Raw genomic sequence first — 23,140 nt, 5'->3', positions numbered from 1 at the left:
TTTTTTTGAACTTGATTTTGATTTACGTGAAAGGAAAATCAAATATGTAATCGTAGCTATGCATCAAACTCCAGTACTTCAAAGCTGTTATGATAAGTCTGATAGCAGTTGTAGTAGTTATGGTGATCCTTTAAAGTTGCTTTGATTATCTATAGCCCTTTGTTTTAAAATTGATTTTTCTTTTGCAGCAAGAACGGACACTACTTCTGATGATAAGGACCTGAATATCAGTAACATTGCCTCTACATCGAGTTTGCTATCTGAAGATGGGGGATTTGCAGCTTCTTCGGTTTATTTTCCTCCTGATCAAATGAGAATGATTCAGAACATTAATTCTCTAATTTCTGAGGTAGATTATTTTACATGATTCAGATTTTCTTGTGGCTTTTATATGTTTTACTCATCTGATCTAGAAGAAATTAAGTTGTTGATGTCGGTGGCTGCTATGTCATAATCATTGGCCAACCTTTTGCTTGTTGCAGTTAACATTGGAGAAGGAAGAACTGATACACGCTTTGTCATTGGAGTTATCTCAAAGTTCGAAGCTGAAGGTAACATACCTGAACTAGACATATTGACAAAATTTTCAAGTATTTGTATTTAGTTTCATTCGGTTCTTTTGCTAGGCATCGTATTAGAATTTATAGAAAATTTCTGAAAGATTGAAAAACTTGAAGGTGGAATATAAGAACATCTTTCAATTAAAGTAGCTAATTAAAGGCATGGTGTTTGTAAGCATTTCTTGCTGACTGTATTTCCATTTTCTTCAATTTGGTCATTTGAACTGCTTTCAAGCAATCCATGATTATCCAAACTTTTTCAAGGGCTCAATAATGTTCGATAGTTTCTATTTCTAAATGAATGATTGTTTATAATTTTCCTTTGACCTTATAATTTTTATTGATGAATGAAGGAGTTGAACGAGGAGTTGTCCAGGAAACTTGAACTGCAAACCCAAAGATTGGAGCTTCTGACGGCTCAAAGTCTGGCAAGTGAGAATATCCCTGCTAGACAACATGAGCCTCGAATGATTCATGATGTTACTCCATATGCAGATGAGGGTGATGAGGTACCACTCTCTCTCTCTCTCTCTCTCTCTCTCTCTATATATATATATATACATATATGAGGTAGGATTCAGTTATACTATGTAAAACTCTCTTTAGTTTTACATTGATTTAGGATCATTGGCTGAATATAAATGAATGAAATTGAAAATGAGATCTTTACGGGTAGAAAAAAGAGTTGGATAATGTGAATGCACAAAGTTTAATCTCGTCCATCCTTTTACACATTCAATGACCCTAAATCAATATAAAACTAAAGAGTTTTACACCATCTTATGGGAAAGATTGAGCCCGCCATATATGTAATAGTTAATTCAACCATTGCTGAAAATTGAACAACAGAAACATCAAGGGGTTTCAAACATTTAAATTCTAACAACATTTTAATATCCTTGTAGGTGGTGGAGAGGGTTTTAGGATGGATCATGAAGCTCTTTCCCGGGGGCCCATCAAGACGGAGACCCAACAAGCGGCTTTCATACTAAATCTACATAATCTCGGCAAAGACATGTCTAAACTTGCATATGCCTGTGGTTCCGGTGTGCCTTCCCTTGTTTTGGCGATTATGAGGGAGGTCGTGAGTTCCTTCTATTTCGAGTTGATTATGCAACCCATTCTTTTTTATAGAAGCAAGATGAGTTTGTTGATTGGCAAAATCTAAATTGCCAATTGTTTGATAGAGAAAGTTATAAAGAAGTCCCCCGTTGTGGTTGTTTGGTTCTCGTTTTTGGGATCGGATTTTGATGGAGGCAATCGCTCGATGCTGAGACGGAACTACGAGACATAAGGTATAGAAAAGAAGCCCCGAGTTTGTGGTGCGCATTGGATTTATGATGAACAAATTTGGCTTCTTAAGCGTTAGAATTTAACAGTTTGCTTATGTTGCCTTGACTGTGACTGTGCTTACCTAAACTATCAATTTCGTTCGTTTTGGTACTTAAATTTTTAATGTTTTCAAAATTGTACCTAAAATTTAGTTTTTGTTTCATATTAGTTCATTGTTTAAAATTTAACATCAAGTTTTGAAAAAAAATTAAAAGTTTAGGTATTAAAATGGATCAAAATTGATAGTTTAGGTACTAAATTCATAGCTTCCCAAAAAAAAAAAACAACTTTATATTGTTTTCTATGGCTTCGAGGATGTTAAAGGATGAAATTTAACTAAATTATTTAAAAGTTCAAAGATGAAATTAAAACATTCAAAATTTTGAGGACAAATATGAAACGAGGGTCATAGTTACAGGATGAATTTGGAATGTATAAAAGTTTAAGGAACAATTTAGAATAAGTCATTGTTTAAGGATGAAATTATAATATTTAAAATTTAGAGACCAGTTTAAAATGAGAATTATGGATGTATTGGGCAATTAATTCATTTAAGATAAAGTACACAAATTGTCCTTCGACTATAAGATAATGCTTTATTAAGATCCTTTGCTATTAAAGTTATAAAATGATCACTCGACTATTAATTATGTTTATAAACTCGTCATTTTTCGTTAAAAAAATAACGATATTTTGAACTAAGCGTTAACCTGTTGACGTCCAACTTACATCCCAATCATAATGTTATCGTCCAACTTAGACAAGTGACAAATTTTTAACAATAAAAAAAGACGAGTTTAAAACATAATGAACATTCAGATGATCGTTTAGTAACTTTTAATAGTCAAGGGACTTAACAAAGTAACATTCTATAATCAGAATATCATTTATAACTTCTAATAATCGAAAGACTTAATAAAACAACACCCTATAATCAGTGCTAGGAAATATAATAGGTGGCCAATTTTAGAAAAACTATGATTTTTTAACAGAGAATAATAATTTTAAATTTTTTTAAATAAAAATTTTTAAAAAAATATTTGGATGTCAGATAACAATTTTTTAATGATCATTATGACTTTTAGACACCTGAAATAGAGAAAGGATATAGTATGAGGTATTTATTTTTTCTTTATGCCAATACTTAGAGATGGGCACGAGATGGGATGAACCGAAGTTTTGGCCGCTCCAACCTAATAGTAAATTATTTATACCTGGTTTTAGCTCATCCCGATGATAGTTTTTTTCCGTCCTAAATTCATCCTAATTTTTAGATTATAACATTGATTTCGATCTGACCCGATCCGAATATATTGATATTTCTTTTGAGTAATAATATATTAATATTTTAAAATAATTAAAATAATATATTTTATAATTATTTATTATATATTAAATTATCAAAAATAATATATATTTATAACATTTTATGATACTTTTAATAATCACATAACATATTTTAACAATATAAAAATATAAATACTTAAAATTTTAAACATATTTATATATAAAAACAAATTAATAATTTATATCAAAACAGATCGATAATTTTTCATCTTAAATTCAATCTCATCCCACTCCGAAATCAACTTTATATGACTCATCTCACCTTACTTCAAACTCAAAATTTCAAAAAGAAAAATGTAGAATCAGGTGGCAAAATTGATTGCATGTGACGTTGGAAAAAGAATTGGCTCGAATAAAGTTTTATCGAAATTATTTCTTAAGATGATGTAATTGTTACAAGTGTCGGAAAAGATACCGAAAACACAATACGTCTTCTTCACTCTTTCAAATTTTTCACACTAATGCCAAATTATTTTTAGAGCAAAACAAAAGACGCATTATGATTACCGTATCTTCCCGAATATGTATTGTGTTCTCGGTGAATAGTATAACATTTATATTAGATCAAAAAATAAATCTAATGAAATCTTATATGGGCCAATAAATTTTTTTACTTCTTTATATAGACAATTTTATCGAATCGAAAATCATCGAATTCATGTATTTTGTTCATTCATGCCTATACTTAAAAGTAATGGGCATGTAGCCAAACAGGGCCATTACAACCGGTAAGAAAATAATCTGACCCATTTAACCCCTCCAAATAAAAACAAACCGAAAACACCTGCCATATTCAAAAACCTCCGCCGCCGCCGCCACCACCACCACAATGCACAACATCAACCTCCAAACTCCGCCGCTATATCTCCAACGCCACCGCGACAACTACCGCCTCAAAAGACAACACCAAAACCACTCTTTACGTAATCTTAGCCACCGCCTTATTTTCCTTCCTCTTCATCCTCTCCCTTCCTTCCACTGCCACATCCTCCCGAGCCCTAATCTCAAACAGACCCGATCCGGCCCTCTTCCCGAACCGACCCATATCCAAAACCGAGATCCCCTCCGCACCCTCCCCTCCTTCCATTGCTTACTTCATATCCGGTTCAGCCGGCGACTCGGCTCGGATCCTCCGGCTCCTCTTTGTTACCTATCACCCGAGAAATCATTACCTTCTTCACCTTGACCTCTCTGCTACGCAGACGGAGCGTGATCGATTGGCCGTAACGATCCAAACAGTACCCGTTTTTAGAGCCGCTCGAAACGTCGACGTTATCGGGAAATCGGATTATGCATACCCTAGAGGGCCATCCTCAATCTCTTCTACTCTTCACGGTGCCTCCATTTTGCTACGGTTAGCTTCTAATTGGAATTGGTTTATCTCTCTCAATGCCGGTGATTACCCGCTTGCTACTCAAGATGGTAATGGAAAATTTATTCTTTTTGGCCTTTTCTTTTTAGAATTCAGTCTCTTGGTTTGTTTTCTGATTGATTTTCTTTCTGGGTATCTATTGAATTTTGTAGATCTTCTTCACATTTTGTCTTACTTGCCGAAAGATCTCAACTTTGTGAATCACACTAGTTATATCGGCTGGAAAGAGTATGTTAACTTCATATTTGTTTCACTACTTTTGCAAATTGTACATTTGGATGCAAAAGCAATGTGGTTCTTTGTTAGAAATTGGTGTTTTAGTTCAGTCTTTTGTTTATTTTTTAAAATCGAATTATGATTTTGCCTATTACAGCAACTTGATAGCAAAATCAACAAGAATTTCCAACATTTATACTTCGAGTTACATCTGTGTTTTTTTAAACAATTTCCTTTTGTTGTTATCGAATTGATGTGGTTTAAGGTGATGACCGATGAGTGTTGACTGATACTAGTGTTTTTTCTGTTGGGGTTTCACTTATTAAGGTCCAAGAGATTGAAGCCGATAATCGTCGATACGGGGCTTTATCTTTTGGAAAAGGAGGAGATATTTTATGCTACTCAGAAGCGAGAATTGCCGAATGCTTTCAGGTTGTTTACAGGTATGTGTTTGTATCTGACTTATTTTAATTTTTGCTTTTGGTTACTTCCTGTTCTTTTAATGGTGTTTAAGGTAAACCGATGTTGCTAACTATGGGGAGCGAATGTGAAATATATGTGTATTGCATGCATTGTTAATTTTTGTAGTTGTGGATATCAATAAACAGCATGCAAAGATAGCATACTTTTAGAGTGGTGAACCTGTAAATGCAGGGGTGATTAAGAATTTGATTTGAATATATAGGTTTATATATTTGTGTGAGACCATAAGTTTGCATAGTTTTGGTTAATGCAGTCATCATTGTACTATTTATCAATGGAATTAGTCATTGAGTGCTACAAGAATGTCATATCTAGAGCATGTATCTCTGTTAGGTCGAACCAATCAGCGTGAAACCGACTTCTACTTCTGCATCTAGTCTTGTAATCATTGATCTAATTATAGGCTTGGAAGAGATGTAACAAACATCTATTCATCTAGTGTAAGCTAGTTGTTTTCGTTCTTCGTGCAAGCTGAAGAGCATTATTTGGCACTGCAGTTGGCAATCCGGCATACAACTGAAAACATTTATGTAAAAAGGAAAAGAAAAAAGAGAGGAAACAGCAGCGTGTGTTCAGAACCTGCCTATTCTTATATGAATTTAATTGCACTTTCTTCATTATGCCAATTGCCAAGAGTGAGTGAGTTTCCATCATGCCAATCGGTCACTTTTTATTGGCCAATTAGCTCTCTGAGGATCATTTTCCTTGAATATCATGCAAGATATTATGAGTCATTTGTTTTGCTGAGAAAATTTTCTTCCTGAATTGCCAACTGCCAAGCACACTGTCAAAGGAATTTGTGAAATAAAACTAGGGATCTGGTCTTTTGCAGGTTCATCATTTACGATGTTAACTCGTAATTTCGTCGAGTTCTGCATCGTTGGTACCGACAATCTTCCGAGGACTTTGCTAATGTATTTTGCCAATATGCCTTATTCCTTCACCAATTATTTCCCTACCATCCTTTGTAACTCCGATCAGTTCAAGAACACTGTGATTAACCATGACCTACAGTATGTAGCCTTCAACAAAACCTTTTCAAAGAAGCTTCCCCCTATGAAGCCTGAAGAGTTTGATGCCATGGTTCAGAGCGGAGCTGCATTTGCAACACAGTTCCAATTTAACAGTCCTGTACTTGACCGTATCGATCAAGAAATTCTGAAACGCAGCCCTGGCGGAGTTGTACCGGGTGGATGGTGCTTAGGCGAGGGCAACGACACATGTTCAGTTTGGGGGGATGCTGATATCTTGAGGCCTGGTCCAGGAGCAAGAAGGCTCGAAAAACGTATCGTCGAACTACTATCAGATGACGGGTATCGATCCAAGCAATGTGTAGATGAATGATCTAATGGATCAGTTAACATGGAGATTCATGAAATTTGGGGAAGCAAAGGGTACTAATCCTTTTTCATGCATGCAGTTGTACCGTGGTTGTTGTAAAGTAGATTAAAATTCATTTGTTTGTCAGCTCAGTATGTAGTGTTTATGCTTAACATGATGGGGGTTCCACTGTATGATTTAGTTCTGATTTTTGAGAATTTAAAGCATTTAGCACTCTTTTCTTACTTTTCTATATATATATATATATATATATATATATTTGCTAAGGTGACTATAAAATAGTAAATGTCATTTTATATTGATCGAGAAGAAAAAGAGATTAATTCCTCATCGAATATCATCGAAAAGAGAAGAGATTGCAATATAACTGCAGTCTTATTAAACATGTTGAGTGTAGCAAAAATTTGTCAATTATGGCTCCAATATTATCTAAAAACTACACAAAAATCTAATAATAAACCCTTTTCCCCCAATTGTTCCAAGGATGCTTCAAAGAACTAAGATGGCAGCCTCTTAATAACCCCACTGCAACACATTTCCCCCTCATCGTTTTCTGCAATGATAAATTTCATGTCCAGCAGTTGCATTGTATTGCATCGATTGTGCCGGAAACTAGCCCGAGTTTCTCTATACGCTTCGTATAATCAATTAGAAAACCCCAAAAAATGTTGCCACCGCAAAAACGAGAAAGAGCACTCCCCCCAAATAACCAACCTGATCGAACATATGGCGATTGCATCATATTAAGTTGAAAAGCAGGTATCTGAATATATCATACTACTAGCGGTGCTAGAAAACGATAAAGATTTCCGACCATACCAGTTTCTCAGAAATATAGTTGGCAAGAAGTGCTCCTCCCACGATTGCAATCGATGTTGCAAGTAGGTGTCCTGCAATGGCTCCACTTGCCACACCCCATGGTGACTGTAGAGACAAGGTAGCAACAATCGTTGAACTATTGCGAATTAGAAATATACAAATTCATGTATGTACATAATGAGAAAAGGAGTAAGCAAAGTCGCACCTGCGCAGCGCCTAGTGCGATAGTAGCAAGCATTGAACGATCTCCCCATTCCTAGGAGCAATTGCAGTGTTTTACATTGAGAATTATTGAAAACTACTACAAAGAAGCCGTTTGTTTCGGAGATAGATAATAATGTTGCTTTTAAAAAGGATAACGAGATGCTTACGGCGAAGAATACAAGGCTGAACGACTTCCAGAGAATTTCAAGTGGATTTGTGAGCTTTTTTGATGCCTGAATACATTACAATCAAGTCTCTATTAACTTTTTCTCTCCTTTTCTTTTAATGAAATAAGACATGTCGAACCAACCGATTACCTGTTCTTTCACAAGTTCCTCAGCTTCCGCAAACTCATCAAGTTCAGGGCCTCTCTCGGCACCTTTCTTTGCCACTGCTGGCGGAAGGTTCCATGCATCTTTTATGGACTTTAAACCGAAGAACACAAGAAGAGCTATCGCTGCATATTCTCCGATTGGCAAGGCTACAGAATAAACCAAAGCATATTGTGTTTATCAGAAACTTCACATTAAAAATACCATAATAAAGGATAGGCCTTAATTAATTACAAAAAAATATCATGAATATCACAGGTATGGGTGTATGTTTCTCTAATTCTTCATTCACTTGAATTACGTATGTCCGGATGCATATTTGGACAAAGGTACGGGAACATAACTCCCCACGGACCACCCAAATATATGGAGAAACATTGCATTAGAAACACATACTGGAATCCGACAAACATGCTTGAGTTCGAATAACATAATTGGTAAAACTATCTCACTATATGCTAATAGCTAAACAGTTGGCATGTATGCTCATAGTCGTGCTTCTTAAATCATCGAAAACAGAAAATCTCATTAGAAAATCATTTGACAACACAAGGTAGATACAAGGAGTAGGAACTTACTGGTTTGAAATTGAGCAGGGACCGACTGAAAGATCCGTCCAATTATTACAGACAAGACTGTCATAAGAGAAAGAGCACCCATTGACCCCAACAGAACCTTTCCAATAATTTAATAAATGTTAAGAAAATATATTTAGTCCGAGAAAATAGAAGTAATCATTTCAAAACTACAATAACTAAAATAAAGAGCAAGTACATAATGAAGGCACATAGAGATGAGAAGCTAGGAGAGAACATACCAGTCCTTTCTCGTATTGCATAGCCAATAGTGCGGCAATAAAAAACGTCTGGTCAAGAGATGACAAATATAGCTTAGACCTCACGTAAGGTTTCTAAAGGCACAATCAAAAGCTTAAGAAATGAATATTTGCAACATGAACTTTCCGCACCAATCATCAGTTATGATAATCCTCAGAATGTTTTGAAACATTGGATGACAAATATAGCTTAGATCATAGCACTGGTGCGCTCAGCTTATATGGAAAACACATGAAATTTGAATGGACGTTCAAATTTTAGTAATCTTTGATGCCGGTGAAATGTGCTTTCTAGGTTATTCACGGTTAACCGTTTTCTTCTTACTAAGGTTATCTACTAGTTCAAGCCTGAGAGCCATAAGGCTTGAAAAAGGGAAGAATTATCACGATAAACTCACCAACGGAAGAACTTACCAAATCCTCGATAAAGAAAGAGGGAAGAACTATCAAAAGAGGTAGGTGAAGACATATTTGATGACGGTTTGAATCAAAGAGAATAAGGATCTAGAATAAGCGAAGTTACCTTGTCTCCAATTTCGGAAACAAAGATTAATGTGAAGGCAGCAGTGAATCCCGACTTCGCTATTGCTGCTAAGAGAGATGAAGGTCCACCTTTTGCGAAGGCAATTAGTGATAACACTAAAGTACACCCCAATAGCACAAAAGCAATGGAGAGAGGGTAAGGAATTTGACTCAAAGGCTTCACCCTGCAAAATAATCAAAGATATTTACATTGGGAAAGGCTAAGAGCAAGCTATGCAATCAAAAAAAGCATAGACTAAGACAATATATAAGACATCAAACTAGAACCTCAATTCATCATAAACTTACAAGCACCGCGAGGTAAATATGTTGCTAGAAGAAGTCTAAGATCATCTTTTTAACTCAGAATCAATACGTTCTTTTTAACTCGATGAATGTGAATCAAGCGTCTTTGTTAATTGAACATCACTTACGCTTCTGATGAACTGTCACTCCCCGGGACCTTTGCAATACTTTTATGGTCCTCATTTTCCTTCCTCTCTTCATAGCCCCCAGATCCAAAACCCACATTGGATGCTCGTGTTCTGAATGCGCTGCACGTTGAACTCAATCTCGATATTTTTCTACATTGCACTAGAAAAAGAGCTACACAACAAGTTAACTAATGATCATGTGTCTAAAAAACCTGGAATAGAATCAGTACTGCATATGGGCATAAATTCGAACCGTTCACAACAAGTACAGCCATTTAATGCATCATACAAAGAAGAAAAACCAACATTTCTAGGCTTAGTAAAAGTAAACAGCAATTCAAACTATATAGAACAAGCTGATAAACAGGATATGGTTAGGCTGACGTAAAATTATGTAAAGGAAACTGCTAAGAGCATTCCGAGTTCGATGCAATAAAACTATAGCATATAAGTAGGGTCATAATCTTCTTCAAGGAGACCACGAAATGAGATAGAAGGGTCGTAGATGTTAAGATCGAACCCGTGTTTAGGGACTCGTCTAATACCACCTGTTAAGGGCGACTGCACGAAGAGGCTAACCTAAACCCCAGGTTTGTAGGATAACAGTCTTTTTTTTATTATTAATATAGGGTAAGTAGGAGGTAATATCAGTTGATAACTCTAAACTATTTGACATTGCTCCTTCTCACACCTGACATTCCCAGAGCCCAAACCCGAAACCTCAAGTAACTCAGGTGTTTGATAAGTACATGAAACTCAATGCATTCTATTCAGTAAAACACAAAGACCACACAAACCCCAAACGATTCAATAAAAGGCAGCCTAAATTCAACTCAGTTCATAAAAGAAAATCCACCCAAAACGTTCTTACTGCAATAAAATTCAATCCTTTCATGAATCTCATCACACAAGATGTAAAATTTACCTCAAAAAAAGAAGAGAAAAATAAAAGAATGGAGAGGAGAACTCACATGAAGGAGAAGTGGGTGCTCTTGAAACGCTGTGAAAAGATGGAAATGAATCCACAAGAACCAACAAGGGATGTTTCCCTCTTGAAATCACTGGTGGTCTGTGATGAATGACCAAATTTTGCATCTTTCGATAGCTAAAAACACTTAGATTTTTTTTTAACTTTTATCAGTTCATTTCACTTCTTTGCTCCAATTGTTGAATACAATGAAGTAAAGGAGATTTTATTGGATTTTTTTTAGCTTCTTGAAGAATCTGAAGAGAACAAGAAGAGTTTGATGTTAAGAGATTGAAGAGAGAGAGAGAGATGCGGTTGTCGCCTGGTCGAAAGCTGTCTTTGGATGCCACTTGTGTTTGTGTTAGATAAAATGAGAGGCTTGTAATTGTTATAGCCTTCAAACGACGTCGTTCCGCCTGACATGACAAAGCTTGCTTTGGTAAATTTAGGACTCCGTATCTCGGTTACAGTAAAATTCTCCTGCTCCCATCCCAAATGGTGAATACAGTATGGCAACTAAAGAGTAATATAAATAATGTTTAATATAGAAATAAGTATCATAATTATGTATCGAAAAATATTTTAATATATGAAGATTTTTTTTAAAAAATAGATATTTAACGTTTTTTTTGTTATATTTTTAGATGTTCGACATCAATTACCGCTAAAAATCACTGTTAAGTGACCACCACGATTTAGTCTACACAATCTGATATTCATCTGATGGTCCAAATCAAAACTGGTTTAGGGTTTTTTTTCATAATCCTAGTGAAGCACCTGCGCAATTGCTTGACCACCACCACGGTTGAATATTTTTAGGTCCAACGGTCCAGATGCAACAAAGATTAGGGTTTTCACCCTAAAGAGCTATGCGTCGCTGCTTTGATCCACTGCTGTTAGATCCAGTCAATGATTCTCAGTGGGAGATCAACGGACACTCTGACTTCGCGTGTGATGCTCGAGCGATCTTCAGAGCTTTTGTCGCGTCGATCGTGACTTCTTTGACCTCCATCTTTCGAATTCGATCCCCACACTTCCCTCTCGTAATCTCCGAAAACCACTTCATTTGTACGAATAAGCAATTCGTTAGTGTGCCTCTGCCATGTCTCCTCTGCCACAACAGTGACAGTGGCAGAGGCCTCCCCTCGCACAAAAACGATAGAAGGACAAGAGATTGAAAGGGAGCCCTTGACTCGAGCCAGGAGAGATGAATCTGACGTTGAAAGGTCCTTCCTTCCATTCTCCTCTCACAGGCATGCAAAGACAGTGAAAAAAAGAGAGAAAATCAGAGAAAAAACAGCATTTTTTACACACTTTTTGTAGTTTTCGGACCTATGTAAGCGGCTATAAAACCCCCAACGAATCTCAAATGTAATTTAGAGGTAAAAAAATAAATCAAATCGAAAGCAAAAAAGAGCCTTTCTTAGGTAGTTATTTTCTATACCAATTTTTATCTTTCTCTTTCTTGTGTGTATGCATGCGTATTTCGAAGCGTAGATAGAAAAGATAAAGAAGGGAAAAGGGAGGGGACGAGTGAGTTCACCTTTCGTTTGGGATTCCATCGTCAGAATTCAGGTTGTCGGAGAGGAAAAAAATAGAGGGCTATAGCGATATTTAGGCTTACATGTTAAAAGGTGGGTTTGGTTTTGGAGTTTAGAGTGAGATGGGTAGTTTTTCTAGGTCGAAATTGGAAACCGTCGCCACCGTAAGGTCACCAGAGTTCAAAAAGATGAGGAGTCAAGATGGTTTTAAGCAGCGTTAGGGAGTCTTTAGGTGATTTCAATCTTAGTTTTAGGGGTCTTTTGGACTGATTTCGACGTCGGTTGAGTTTTCCGACCACCTCTGTTAGTATTTTTTATAAAAAAAAATCATGTACCAAATAGGGGATCAAGCCTTGGACCTCTTCTATATAGGTTAGTGCCCAACCCCTAAGCTAGATAAAGTTTTGTTTTGTTTTACCAAAACTTATATCTAAATTATATTATATCACCACCTTAAAATTATGTCAAAATCAATTGAGCTAGATTAGACCAAGACCATTGCAAGAAGATAAAATATTTAATTACTAAATCAAATTATAAAATTATTATATTTTTATCCATTAAGTTGTCTCGGTTATTAAAGTGAGTGTTATTAATTCTCTCTAGAAATTCTGGGTTCGAATGATTGCATTTGTAGGATGTATGTAAATTATCGAGGGTTAAAAAAAATTCTAAACAGATATTACCTTATGATTACCCTAGAAGCTCGTACTATTAAAAATATTGTATATTTTATTTTGTCGTTAATTCTTTTAACGAGATTTACTTTTTAATTATAATTTAAGTGATGTGATAGTAACAATCAATATTTTGAGTAATTTAATTATTACTATAAATAAATTAAATTATTTTTAATAATAAAAAAATGGATAAAGTATATAAATGGTCCCTTGATTATATGATATTATTTTATTATGTCCCTAGACTATTAGAAGTTATAAAATGGTCCTTTGACTATAGAGTGTTGCTTTGTTGAGTCCCTCAAATATTAAAAGTTACAAAATGGTCACCCGACTATTCATTATATTCCAAACTCATCCTTTTTCGTTAAAAAAATTACGAAATTATGAGTTAAATGTTAAAATATTGGTTGTGATATAATAAAATATGATCATAAAATCTCAAAAAACTATTATATTTCAGTTATCATTTTAATATTCAACTTAGGCGACCTTCAATTTTTTAACCAAAAAGGACGAGTTTGTAACATAATGAATAGTCGGACGACTATTTTGTAACTTTTAATAGTCGAAGGACATAATAAGACAGTACCATATACTCGGGGACCATTTGTGTACTTTACCCTAAAATAATTTATTTATAACAACCGATTAAAATAAATCATCTATTCATATTTTTCTAAAATTTATAGTTTAAATTAGTTACCAAATAAATTACTAATTAAGACATTTATAACAATCGCTGTTGATTTGAGTCCGATGAACCTTTCCGGAACCCTGAGCCGGAGGATTGGTGGTTTGATGCATCTGAGATATCTTGATCTGTCGTACAGTAAGTTTAGTGGAAATATTCACAAGGAGATCGGGAATTGTTCGCCTCTTGTATATCTGTACTTAAATAATAATCATTTAAGTGGTCTGATCCGGTGAAGTCGGCAAGCTGTCTTTCTTAACAAGTTTGAATATATGAAATAACGAAATCTGCGGTACCCTTCCAGAGGAGTTTAGGAATTTGCTCTCCCTTGATGAGTTCGTTGCATATACAAATAACTTGACCGGGCCATTGCCTCGCTCTAGCGGGAATCTGAGGGCAGAATGCGTTTTCCGGTAGCATCCCTGCCGAAATAAGTGGTTGTCAAAGCTTACGAATGCTTGGTCTTGCCCAAAATAGTATTGGAGGAGAGCTACCTATGGATGCTCAGAAGCATGACTGATTTGATTTTATGGGAGAATCAATTATCAGAAGCTCGACCTTTCGATCAATTACCTCAAAGGTCCCATTCCTTATGGTTTCCAATATCTGACTCAAATGAGTCAGTTGAAGCTTTTCGACAGTTTTCTTGCTGGTAACATTCCTCAGCAGCTTGGAGTTCACAGCCAGATTTGGGTGGTCGATTTTTCAGACAACCGTCTGACTGGAAGAATACAGCTTTATTTTTGTCAACGTTCTAACCTTATTTTATTAAACCTCGGAGCTAATAATCTGCATGGAGATATTCCGACTGGGATTAAGAACTGCAAGACATTAGTGCAACTTCGTCTGGCCGGAAACCGGCTCAATAGTACCTTTCCTTCTGAATTATGCAATTTGGTGAATCTCTCGGCTATCGAATTGGGCCAGAACAACTTCACCGGACCATTTCCTTCGGAGATCGGAAACTGTGGAAAGCTTCAGAGGCTTCATATTGCAGAGAATCAATTTAGTTCTGACTCAACTTGTGACTTTTAATGTCTCATCGAATTTGCTTTCCGGAAGGATTCCTCGGGTTATAGCTAACTGATAAATGCTTATATGCCAAATCAGACGTCCACCTGAAATCGTTGCATCGTTGCCAGAAAAAGTAGTATGATCGTCTCCGGTTTCAGATATTTACTTCCATCCCAAGGAAGGGTTTACTTTTCAAGATCTGATCGAGGCGACAAACTACTTTGACGAGAGTTATGTTGTTGGAAGTGGAGCTTGTGGAACGGTTTATAAAGCCGTTATGAATTCCGGACAAACCATTGCTGTTAAAAGGCTCGCATCGAATGCCGAGGGAGACAACATCGAGGACAGTTTTCGGGCCGAGATTCTAACACTAGGAAAGATTCGGCATTGGAATATTGTGAAGCTTTACGGTTTCTGTTACCACCAAGGTTCCAATCTGCTTCTTTCCGAGTACATGGAAAAAGGTAGCTCGGGCGAAATGCTTCATGGCAGCTCCTGTAGCTTAAAATGGTCGACTAGGTTCATGATCGCCCTCGAAGCTGCTGAAGGTCTTTCTTATCTACATCACGACTGTAAACCGAAGATCGTTCACCGTGATATCAAGTCCAATAACATCTTGCTCGACGAAAAATTCGAAGCTCACGTCGGTGATCTCGGTTTGGCAAAAGTGATCGACATGCCCCAGTCTAAGTCCATGTCGGCAATCGCCGGATCATACGGCTATATCGCACCCGGTTAGTTCTTCGACCTTCGAGTACAAATAGTCGAAACCATATGTGAAGATGTTTTAAATTATTCACAACACCCGTTGTTTATGTCACAGAGTATGCATATACTGTATGAAGGTAACCGAAAAATGCGACATCTATAACTACGGGGATGTTCTACTGGAGTTGTTAACCGGAAAGACTCCGGTACAGCCATTGGATCGAGGAGGCGATCTTAACACACGGGTGCAACATTACGTCCGCGACCACTCGTTTGACGCCGGGATACTAGATGATTGCTTAAACCTTAACGATAAAAGCGTCGTCCATCACATGATTACTGTCCTGAAAATTGCTTTGAGATGCACTAGCATGTCCCCTACCGATCGGCCCTCTATGTCGAAATCCAGGGGACACGAAGACAACTCCGCGACGTCTCCTCCGCACGAAAGTGAGTAATCCGATACCGAGATGATTTTTTTTTTCTTTTGACTGCTGATCTTCCTTATTATTTTCCCATTTACATATTTCCACTAAGAAAGCATCATACTGAGACTTGGTTCATTTATCCAGTCAAATACAACATACAACATTGTTACACCATTGTGCAGATATGAATCATTAGCTAATTCTAAACATTAATTATTTAGTTTACACTTTTTTAAAATAAATTTTTATTTCGTACCCTCGAAAATTTTATAATTTTATTTAGAACTCGAACTCGGAAAAGATCTAACATTAAGAAACTAGAATCAACATTGCAACAGAAAGCAACAGCAGCAGAGAAGACCTAAACTAGATGGCTGAAATTTAAGGAAACAGAAAGTGGCCTGAAATTTGGACATTACACTTGAAACATTCTACTAAGCATGCATGCAAATTATCAAGGAGATGGCTTTATGGTATTGCTTGTTGAACCACCATTCCCATGTCCATCTACACCTTCTGCTTTACTTAAACCGCCTGTTCCGGGACAACCACCGCCGCCTAAACCGCCTGTTCCGGGACAACCACCACCATCTAGACCCCCAACTCCGCCACCAGTTCGGCCGCCTAGACCACCTACTCCCCCAACTCCTCCGCCAGTTCCGCCTCCTAAACCGCCAACTCCGCCGCCTAAGCCGCCTAGACCACCAACCCCGCCTCCTAAACCACCTACACCTCCAACTCCGCCGCCCAAACCGCCTAATCCGCCGATGCATTTATAACCACCTAATCCAGCAGCACCGCCAACGCCACCAACTTTCCCGATCCCACCGAGACCCCCCGTCACCCCAGCAGCGCCCCCCATCCCAGCAAACCCACCAACTCCACCTCCGTAAACAACATTCTTTCCGTCATTAACGCCATTACCCTTGGCTGAATCCTCCGTCAGTGCATCGGCTTGCATTGCATGTTCCTTCGGCACGTTACGTGCATGACATGCATGCAGAGTTAGCAAAACAAGAACGAAAGACAAAGCACAAAAGCAGCCCATCTCTGTCTGGTCTCTCTCCTTCCCTGTCTTTTCTTACTTGAGTTTAGCTGGCTAGCTTTGCATGGAGTTTGCTTCATATATATATATAGGAACTTGAAGAAGAAAAAAAATGGGGGACAGTTGTGTGTAATAATGGCGGTTTGTACAAAAATTACTGTCACGATCTCGAGAAAGGAAAGTTTATCGACCTTGACACCACATTACAGAGTTGGGTTAGAAGAAGAGGGAAATTTAAGGTGGTCTTATGTTGTGTCATGCAATTGCTGCCAAATTCCCTTGTGTTGTGACCAGTGTATACCCCTAATGAATTCTCTGTTCGGTGCACCAAAATTTAATAAAAAATAATAAAATTACATTTGGCAAAAGAATAAGAGGTTTTTGTATTTTTGAAAAAAAATAATGTGTTCTCATTTTTTTTTTTCTAATGTGACCATTCAATTTAGAAAATAAACTTAACGAGACTCTTTAACTAACTTTTTTTTGTCTTAGACTGTTACAGTGCTGATGTGATAGTTCATGGTGTTGACATGGTAGCATTGAGAACATGGTAAATTGGCTAAATTGATAACTTAAACATATCTTATGGATTGTCCCGTCAGCACCGTGAACTGTCACGTCAGCACTGTAAACTGACACGTCATTACTATAACGGTCAATGACGAAAAGCGTTGGTCAAAAGGTCACATTAGGTTTGTTTTCCGAGTTAAAAGATCATATCGAGAGAAAAATAATACGAGTACCACATTAGTTTTTTTTCAAAATACATAGACCTCTGATGCATTTTTACCACTATATTTTGATTTGGAAATTTTAAAGTTAATGTGGTTTTATGTGCCCTTAATCTTATTTATCTCCGAAAATTCTAAATTGATCATATAATGAATGAAACCAGCGATCGAAAGAGAAAATTTTAAATTCTTATATGTTTTAGATCTTTTTTATATTTTCTGTTAGTAATCTTTTTGCACCCCTAAATTTATATTTTCCCGTTGATTACCGTTTGGAAATACTTATAGAAGTGCTTTTGGTCTAAAATTCCGTTTAAAATTTTAAAAACATTTCTATACGATTTATTTTCAGCTAAAAATTCACCTTCAAAAAGTGATTATTGATTCAAACCAACAAACTAGAAAAACATTACTTTTACGTTAGAAAAAGTGATTAACAAATCTTTACAGTGTCTTTATTAGCACTGGGACGGGAATGAGTGCAGTTGGAGAGGAAAGCTGGAGTTATTGCTTTTGTTTTTCAAGACAATTCTACCATCAGAAAGGTTTAAGTTTGTGCATGCATTTGAATGCGACGGTGATTTCCAATATTTCTCGTCACATCAGAGTCTTGAGAGAAAAATTATTTAAAATAAAATGTATACTATGTATTTAATACCTAAACTATCGGTTTTGATCCATTTTAGTAAATAAACTTTTAGCTTTTTCTAAACTTAACGTTAAATTTTGAACGATGCACTGAAATGAAACAAAAACTAAAGTTTTTAGCGGTGGCCGGTGGGATACTAAAATGAAACAAAAAGCTAAACTTTAAGTATGTTTTTTTTTAAATTGAAAATTTACATATTGAAATGGACTAAAATTAATAATTTAAATACTAAACACGTAAAATAATCTAAAATAAATTATATATTATTCGTAAATCTAAGTCGAACTTCTTCTGCTGAAATAAGAGATTTTTTTTAAATCTGACCCAAATCCAAATTTCTTTTAAAAAAAATTGATTCAATCGAGTCAAGTTAAGTCGAAACCCATCGGATTTAACCTATCAAGTCTAGGCCCAAGTCCCACACCCATACTAGTTAATACCGCTACTCATTTTCTTGTGCAACAAGAAAAAGGCATGCTAATTGGGTTCTTCATTGTCTAAGCCCCCCTACGGGAGCTACAATAAATTGTTCATCAAGGTAATTTCAGTTCTTCTGAGAAGGGTTTCATGTATATTTCAATTTCAACTTTATTACTTGTAATACAAGAAAAACCCGAGTCCCCGTCGTCAAGGATCAATAGGATGAAAATAGAGTTCCGTCATGATGCATTAGAACCCTCACTTATTCTACGGAAACACGACTACATCGTAAACATAATTCTAGATCAGAGACGTGAACTCCGTCATCATCACACAAGTTTCTCACTTAATGTGCTTGGTGAACCAATTCAGCATTTCTTTATGAGCTTCGTTGGCCCGTGACACGGCTGCCGGATCGCTGGCATTGTATCGGAGCGTCCATCCATGGGAACATTTAGGAAACATCTTCACACGTCTATCCACCTGCAAGGGAAAGACGTTGTTTTGTAACAAAGAAAAAGTGAGTATGTTCCATACACAACATAATTTGACATTCAGGAAAGAGCGGTTTCGCTGTGGATCTGAAGGGAGCAAAACGGAATCTCCCTTCTGAAAAAGTAGATCGTGAGGTGAAGAGTCTAATATGGTATATAAGTCACAATAAAAAAAAAGTTAATATAGTGGAATGAGACGTTGGGATCCCTTAATAATATCATGAATTCGAATATTAACGTCGCGAATGAGACGTTGGAATCCCTCAATAATATCATGAATTCGAATACTAACGTCGCGAATGAAATAGATTAGCATTGTACGAGTTTTAACACCGTCTCAATAGAAGCCTGGCAAAAATAAGAATAAGATAGGCAACCTAATGGAGCAAACAAGAAACCCAACATCGATTTTTTCAGTACAAAGACATCTATTTTAATCTACAGAGCAATGTTTACTAATTTCGATAAGGAATAATGGCAAAATTACTCTCCAACTTTTATAAAAATAATCTCTGTTCCATTTTATTTTTAAAGCATTTAGCAGTCAACGTATTAATTTTTTGTCAAAATAACTTATGTTGGATGAAAACCGTTAATTAACAGTAATACATGTTTGCTGACGTGATATTTTCATATGTACTTGATTGTTGATATATAATGTGTCACGTCACCTAAAGTATCATGCCAACAATTAAGCACATTTGAAAATGCTACGTCAACAATATGTGTTGACCGTTAATTAACTAATGATTTCCTTCTGACAGGGATTATTTTCGCCAAAATTTAAAATGATGGGGACTAAAATGCTTAAAAAAATAAGGGCAAAAGTGACCATTTGTGCAAACATTAGGGAATAATTTTATCAGTACGTCTTTCGATAAATATTAACAAAAATACGGTATGAAACCACACACCTTATTCGATTGTAAGATCTCATCGAACTCTTTTAACAGTTTAGGAGGGTATTGCTTGTCTAGCTCAGCTGAAAATATTGCAAGGGGAACCTTCACACCTGCGAAAATTCGCACATAATCAAATGCAACTTTTTACTATACAAGTTCATATGTATAATCACAGAAAGGAAGAAAAAGGTGCATTTAGCTTGATGTGTTCATTTTCTGTGAAACATTGTCCTAGAACCTAAAAAGCTACAAAGACCACTTGTCTACGTTAGCGATTGCAAAGTCGAACAAATCATAGCCAATATATATAAACCCTGAATCTTACCCTTGATATCATCCACAGTCACAAATGAAGGATGTAAGATCGCAGCTGCTTGGACATCGGTAATCTTTGCTAGTTCAATCACAGCTTTGGCTGAGGTAATCCAAAGACTTGGTATTAGCCATCTAGTAGTAAACTGATTGCAGAACTAAACGAAAAAGATGATATCTGCTATGAAGACTCACCACCCCAACAGAATCCAGCAGCTCCGATTTTCGAAACACCTTTACTTTTCAAAGCTTGAACCATCAGCTTTGCATCCTTAAAGCCTTTTTCCTAATTGAGCAATTAGATGCATAAAGGCATAGAACTTCAAAAGTGATGCATCATTCAGCATTGGATATTCTGTTGGTAAAAAAGACCACTAACCGGTGATTGGTGAATGATCCTTTAGCCAAGCATCTTTAGGTCTACCGGTGTTATTAGGATTAAAGGGTTCTCCGTAAAAGAAATCAGGAACCACTGCATAGAATCCAGCTGCTGCGACCTTGTCTGCGATTTTTCTATACGATCAAAAGGAACTGAAATTAGGTCCTGGAAGCTGGCACAGTTCAACTCAAGATGCTAGATAGAACAAACCATGTGAGTAAATTGGCTTCACATAACCACCCTACAACTAGGGCTGTAAATGAGACGAGACAGATCGAGAGCTACTCGAGATCGACTCGGTCAAGGCTCGATAAATACTCGGATCGAATGGACTCGACTTGAACTCGATCTCGACTCGAATTCTTAACGAGCCGAAACGAGCTACTAGATACTCGACTCGAAAAGCTCGTGAGTAACTCGAAAATATAATATATTAAGATTTTATTTTTTTAAAAATAAATTATTAATAATATTAACATTTATGTGTTGATTTTTTTAAAAAAAATACAATAAGGCTTTCATGAATTTAAGGTTCAGGTTCGAGTTTGAATTTGAGGATTCAATCTTGTTAAGTTTAAGATTTTTTTTTCATTTCGAGCCTTTTCGAGCTGCTCACGAGCTTCAGTTCAAGATTTCGAGTTCGAGTCGAGCTTAAAAATTTTAAGCTCGCGAGTTTTCGAGTCGAGTCGAGCTCAGCAATACTCGAGCTCGACTCGGCTCGTTTACACCCCTACCTACAACAGACTAACCCGTTATATCACAATCTCGAACAAATAATTCAACTGTGTCAAAAATCAGTTAGAGCCAGGCATGCCAAATATTCATTAGCTAGATTTTAATTGTCAGAATCTGACTTCCATTTTCAAAATGTTTCAATCATAAGTTACTTTGTGTTTTAAGCCAAGAATAATCAGTAATAATAGGAGAAAACATCTGGATACAAGAATGGTCACAGTCCATAAAGCTATTGAAAAATGCAACATAAGTAGTATACTGGAATTTTTCCATGGAGTATGACCACATTATTGGACTATGAAGCATGAAGACTCCATGCAGAGGCAGCACCTACCAGTGTCGAACAGACGCCCAGCATAATAGAACACGTATTGAACATGTCAGAACTCGTAGAAAAAAAAAATAAAACAAATTTAACAAGTGAGAAACATGACCAAAACAAGTTTGGATATGCTTTGACAAGATTGACACGCTATGAATAACTAAAGGTAAAAACGTCGACAAAATTCAGTTTCACTAGCAGAATCAGTCTCACCTCAAATTTGGAGTCTCGTTTCCTGCAGAGCCAAGAGAAGAAAGTGAAATTAGCATATGATCAAAACGATGGTGATGATTATCATTATCCTGATGGTAACAGTTAAGAATACTTCATGGAACAGAGATAAGTGTATGTATATATATGTATAACCTTGAAGCTAGTCAATTCCTAAACAGACTGTTCCTCACCAATTTGAGACAAAACCCAAACAGAAAAATGACACAAAAACTCACATGAAAGACTGAAACAGATAGATAAACAAAAGAAAAATGAAGAGCTTATGGATAAATACCGTAAACATCAGATGCAAGAAGAACAGCACGCTTGGACTGAAGAGAGCCAGAGACATAAGTGTTGAAGTCAGTAAGTTTCTCGACATGACCAGCTCCACTTGCAGGGTCTAATGTTGGTGGGTTTGAAACACAATGAGGACTTAACGCTAGCTTCCTCCCTCCATCTTTCAAAACAATAGAAGCAGAGTATAAAAAGAAACTGTCTGATTATTCTCTCAATCCCTGTATTCTTGAAAACTTTCAAATTTAGCCCATTTTCTTTTAATTCAATGAAAATTAATCACTCTACTTGTATAATTTAACAATTAAAGTCCAATTGATAATATTAATAATTAACATTCATTAAATTTGAAATGCATTTTCAATGAACTTTAATTTCTATGTCCGTCCTTTGAATATTAGAATGCCCCGTGTTCAAATTAACGGTAGTATGTTAACAATGATATCAATAAAAATTTGAACTTTTAATCAGACAAACAAACAAGTGAGCATCCATTTATAAACCTTCATTGAGGAAGATGAATAGTAGCTCCTACATTATTAATCCGGATTCGGATAATGCATATATATCCATTGTTAAGACGAATTTCATAATCTAATTTGTTACATTCATGATATCAAGATTCGAATTCGAGTTCTAAATCTAAATATTATTCAAAGAGACTATACTTGCATCAGCTACACACTGGTAGTCGGTGGATCCCACGTTATTGATCGACAGTAATTCTAAGGCCAGACTGTCACTATTGCTTCTACTTTTATCTAAACTTTAATTCCATCGTACATTTTAGTCCCATTTACCAATGATTCTCT

General features: G+C 36.3%; 5 protein-coding genes and 1 pseudogene across 7 annotated transcripts in view; 3 read left to right on the top strand and 3 right to left on the bottom strand.

Moving 5' to 3' along the window:
• LOC120164066 (protein BLISTER-like) overlaps nt 1–1,930 on the top strand; it is a 32,113-nt gene extending 30,183 nt beyond the window's left edge. Inside the window, exons 11-14 of the mRNA XM_039173830.1 lie at nt 189–349; nt 483–551; nt 914–1,069; nt 1,466–1,930. Of these exons, the coding sequence (XP_039029761.1) occupies nt 189–349; nt 483–551; nt 914–1,069; nt 1,466–1,552 (473 nt within the window). The 3' untranslated portion in view covers nt 1,553–1,930. The remainder of the gene's footprint in view (nt 1–188; nt 350–482; nt 552–913; nt 1,070–1,465) is intronic.
• Nucleotides 1,931–4,021: 2,091 nt separating this feature from the next.
• LOC120164020 (beta-glucuronosyltransferase GlcAT14A-like) lies at nt 4,022–6,864 on the top strand (the record flags this gene model as incomplete). Its single annotated transcript, XM_039173791.1, has 4 exons — nt 4,022–4,661; nt 4,764–4,839; nt 5,155–5,270; nt 6,143–6,864. Coding segments are annotated over 4 exons (1,344 nt in total), but the record flags the coding sequence as incomplete, so codon positions are not given.
• Nucleotides 6,865–7,121: 257 nt separating this feature from the next.
• On the bottom strand, nt 7,122–10,928 carry LOC120164059 (protein PAM71-homolog, chloroplastic-like). 3 transcript variants are annotated; one of them, XM_039173824.1, is made up of 10 exons: nt 10,769–10,928; nt 9,798–9,957; nt 9,365–9,548; nt 8,824–8,871; nt 8,585–8,681; nt 7,992–8,155; nt 7,842–7,907; nt 7,676–7,726; nt 7,458–7,575; nt 7,122–7,422 (listed from the first exon to the last, which is right to left on the bottom strand). In XM_039173824.1, the coding sequence occupies exons 1-10, from the start codon at nt 10,890–10,892 to the stop codon at nt 7,220–7,222; spliced, it is 1,215 nt and encodes a 404-aa protein (XP_039029755.1). In that variant the 5' UTR covers nt 10,893–10,928; the 3' UTR covers nt 7,122–7,219. The 3 variants fall into 3 exon arrangements, with proteins under 3 accessions (XP_039029755.1, XP_039029756.1, XP_039029757.1); XM_039173825.1 differs by having other exon boundaries at nt 7,122–7,365; nt 7,471–7,575; nt 9,798–9,969; nt 10,769–10,927; XM_039173826.1 differs by having other exon boundaries at nt 7,122–7,365; nt 7,471–7,575; nt 10,769–10,926.
• A 2,816-nt stretch (nt 10,929–13,744) lies between these two features.
• LOC120164019 lies at nt 13,745–15,859 on the top strand (annotated as a pseudogene).
• A 424-nt stretch (nt 15,860–16,283) lies between these two features.
• LOC120164018 (glycine-rich cell wall structural protein-like) lies at nt 16,284–16,877 on the bottom strand. Its single transcript, XM_039173789.1, has one exon. The coding sequence runs from the start codon at nt 16,875–16,877 to the stop codon at nt 16,284–16,286; it is 594 nt and encodes a 197-aa protein (XP_039029720.1).
• Nucleotides 16,878–18,886: 2,009 nt separating this feature from the next.
• LOC120164047 (endo-1,3;1,4-beta-D-glucanase-like) lies at nt 18,887–22,534 on the bottom strand (the record flags this gene model as incomplete). The annotated part of the gene is made up of 7 exons (XM_039173811.1): nt 18,887–19,157; nt 20,083–20,180; nt 20,396–20,485; nt 20,578–20,669; nt 20,770–20,895; nt 22,032–22,053; nt 22,327–22,534. Coding segments are annotated over 7 exons (777 nt in total), but the record flags the coding sequence as incomplete, so codon positions are not given.
• Between the last annotated feature and the right edge of the window lie 606 nt (nt 22,535–23,140).

The sequence above is a fragment of the Hibiscus syriacus genome, unplaced genomic scaffold (genome assembly GCF_006381635.1).
Source record: "Hibiscus syriacus cultivar Baekdansim isolate YM2019G1 unplaced genomic scaffold, ASM638163v2 tig00111504_pilon, whole genome shotgun sequence".
Lineage (NCBI taxonomy): Eukaryota > Viridiplantae > Streptophyta > Magnoliopsida > Malvales > Malvaceae > Hibiscus > Hibiscus syriacus.
This window is presented reverse-complemented; position numbering and strand designations above follow the sequence as displayed.

Bases quoted from the DNA above. Each gene is read 5' to 3' on its own strand.
- LOC120164059 (XM_039173824.1), bottom strand. From the start codon at position 10,892: ATGCAAAATTTGGTCATTCATCACAGACCACCAGTGATTTCAAGAGGG. The intron at 7,908-7,991 runs GTAATCGGTTGG...TAATGTATTCAG, and splicing joins AGGAACTTGTGAAAGAACAG to GCATCAAAAAAGCTCACAAA. The intron at 7,423-7,457 runs TCTTTATCGTTT...TAGTAGTATGAT, and splicing joins GAAACTGGTATGGTCGGAAA to ATATTCAGATACCTGCTTTT.
- LOC120164018 (XM_039173789.1), bottom strand. From the start codon at position 16,877: ATGGGCTGCTTTTGTGCTTTGTCTTTCGTTCTTGTTTTGCTAACTCTG.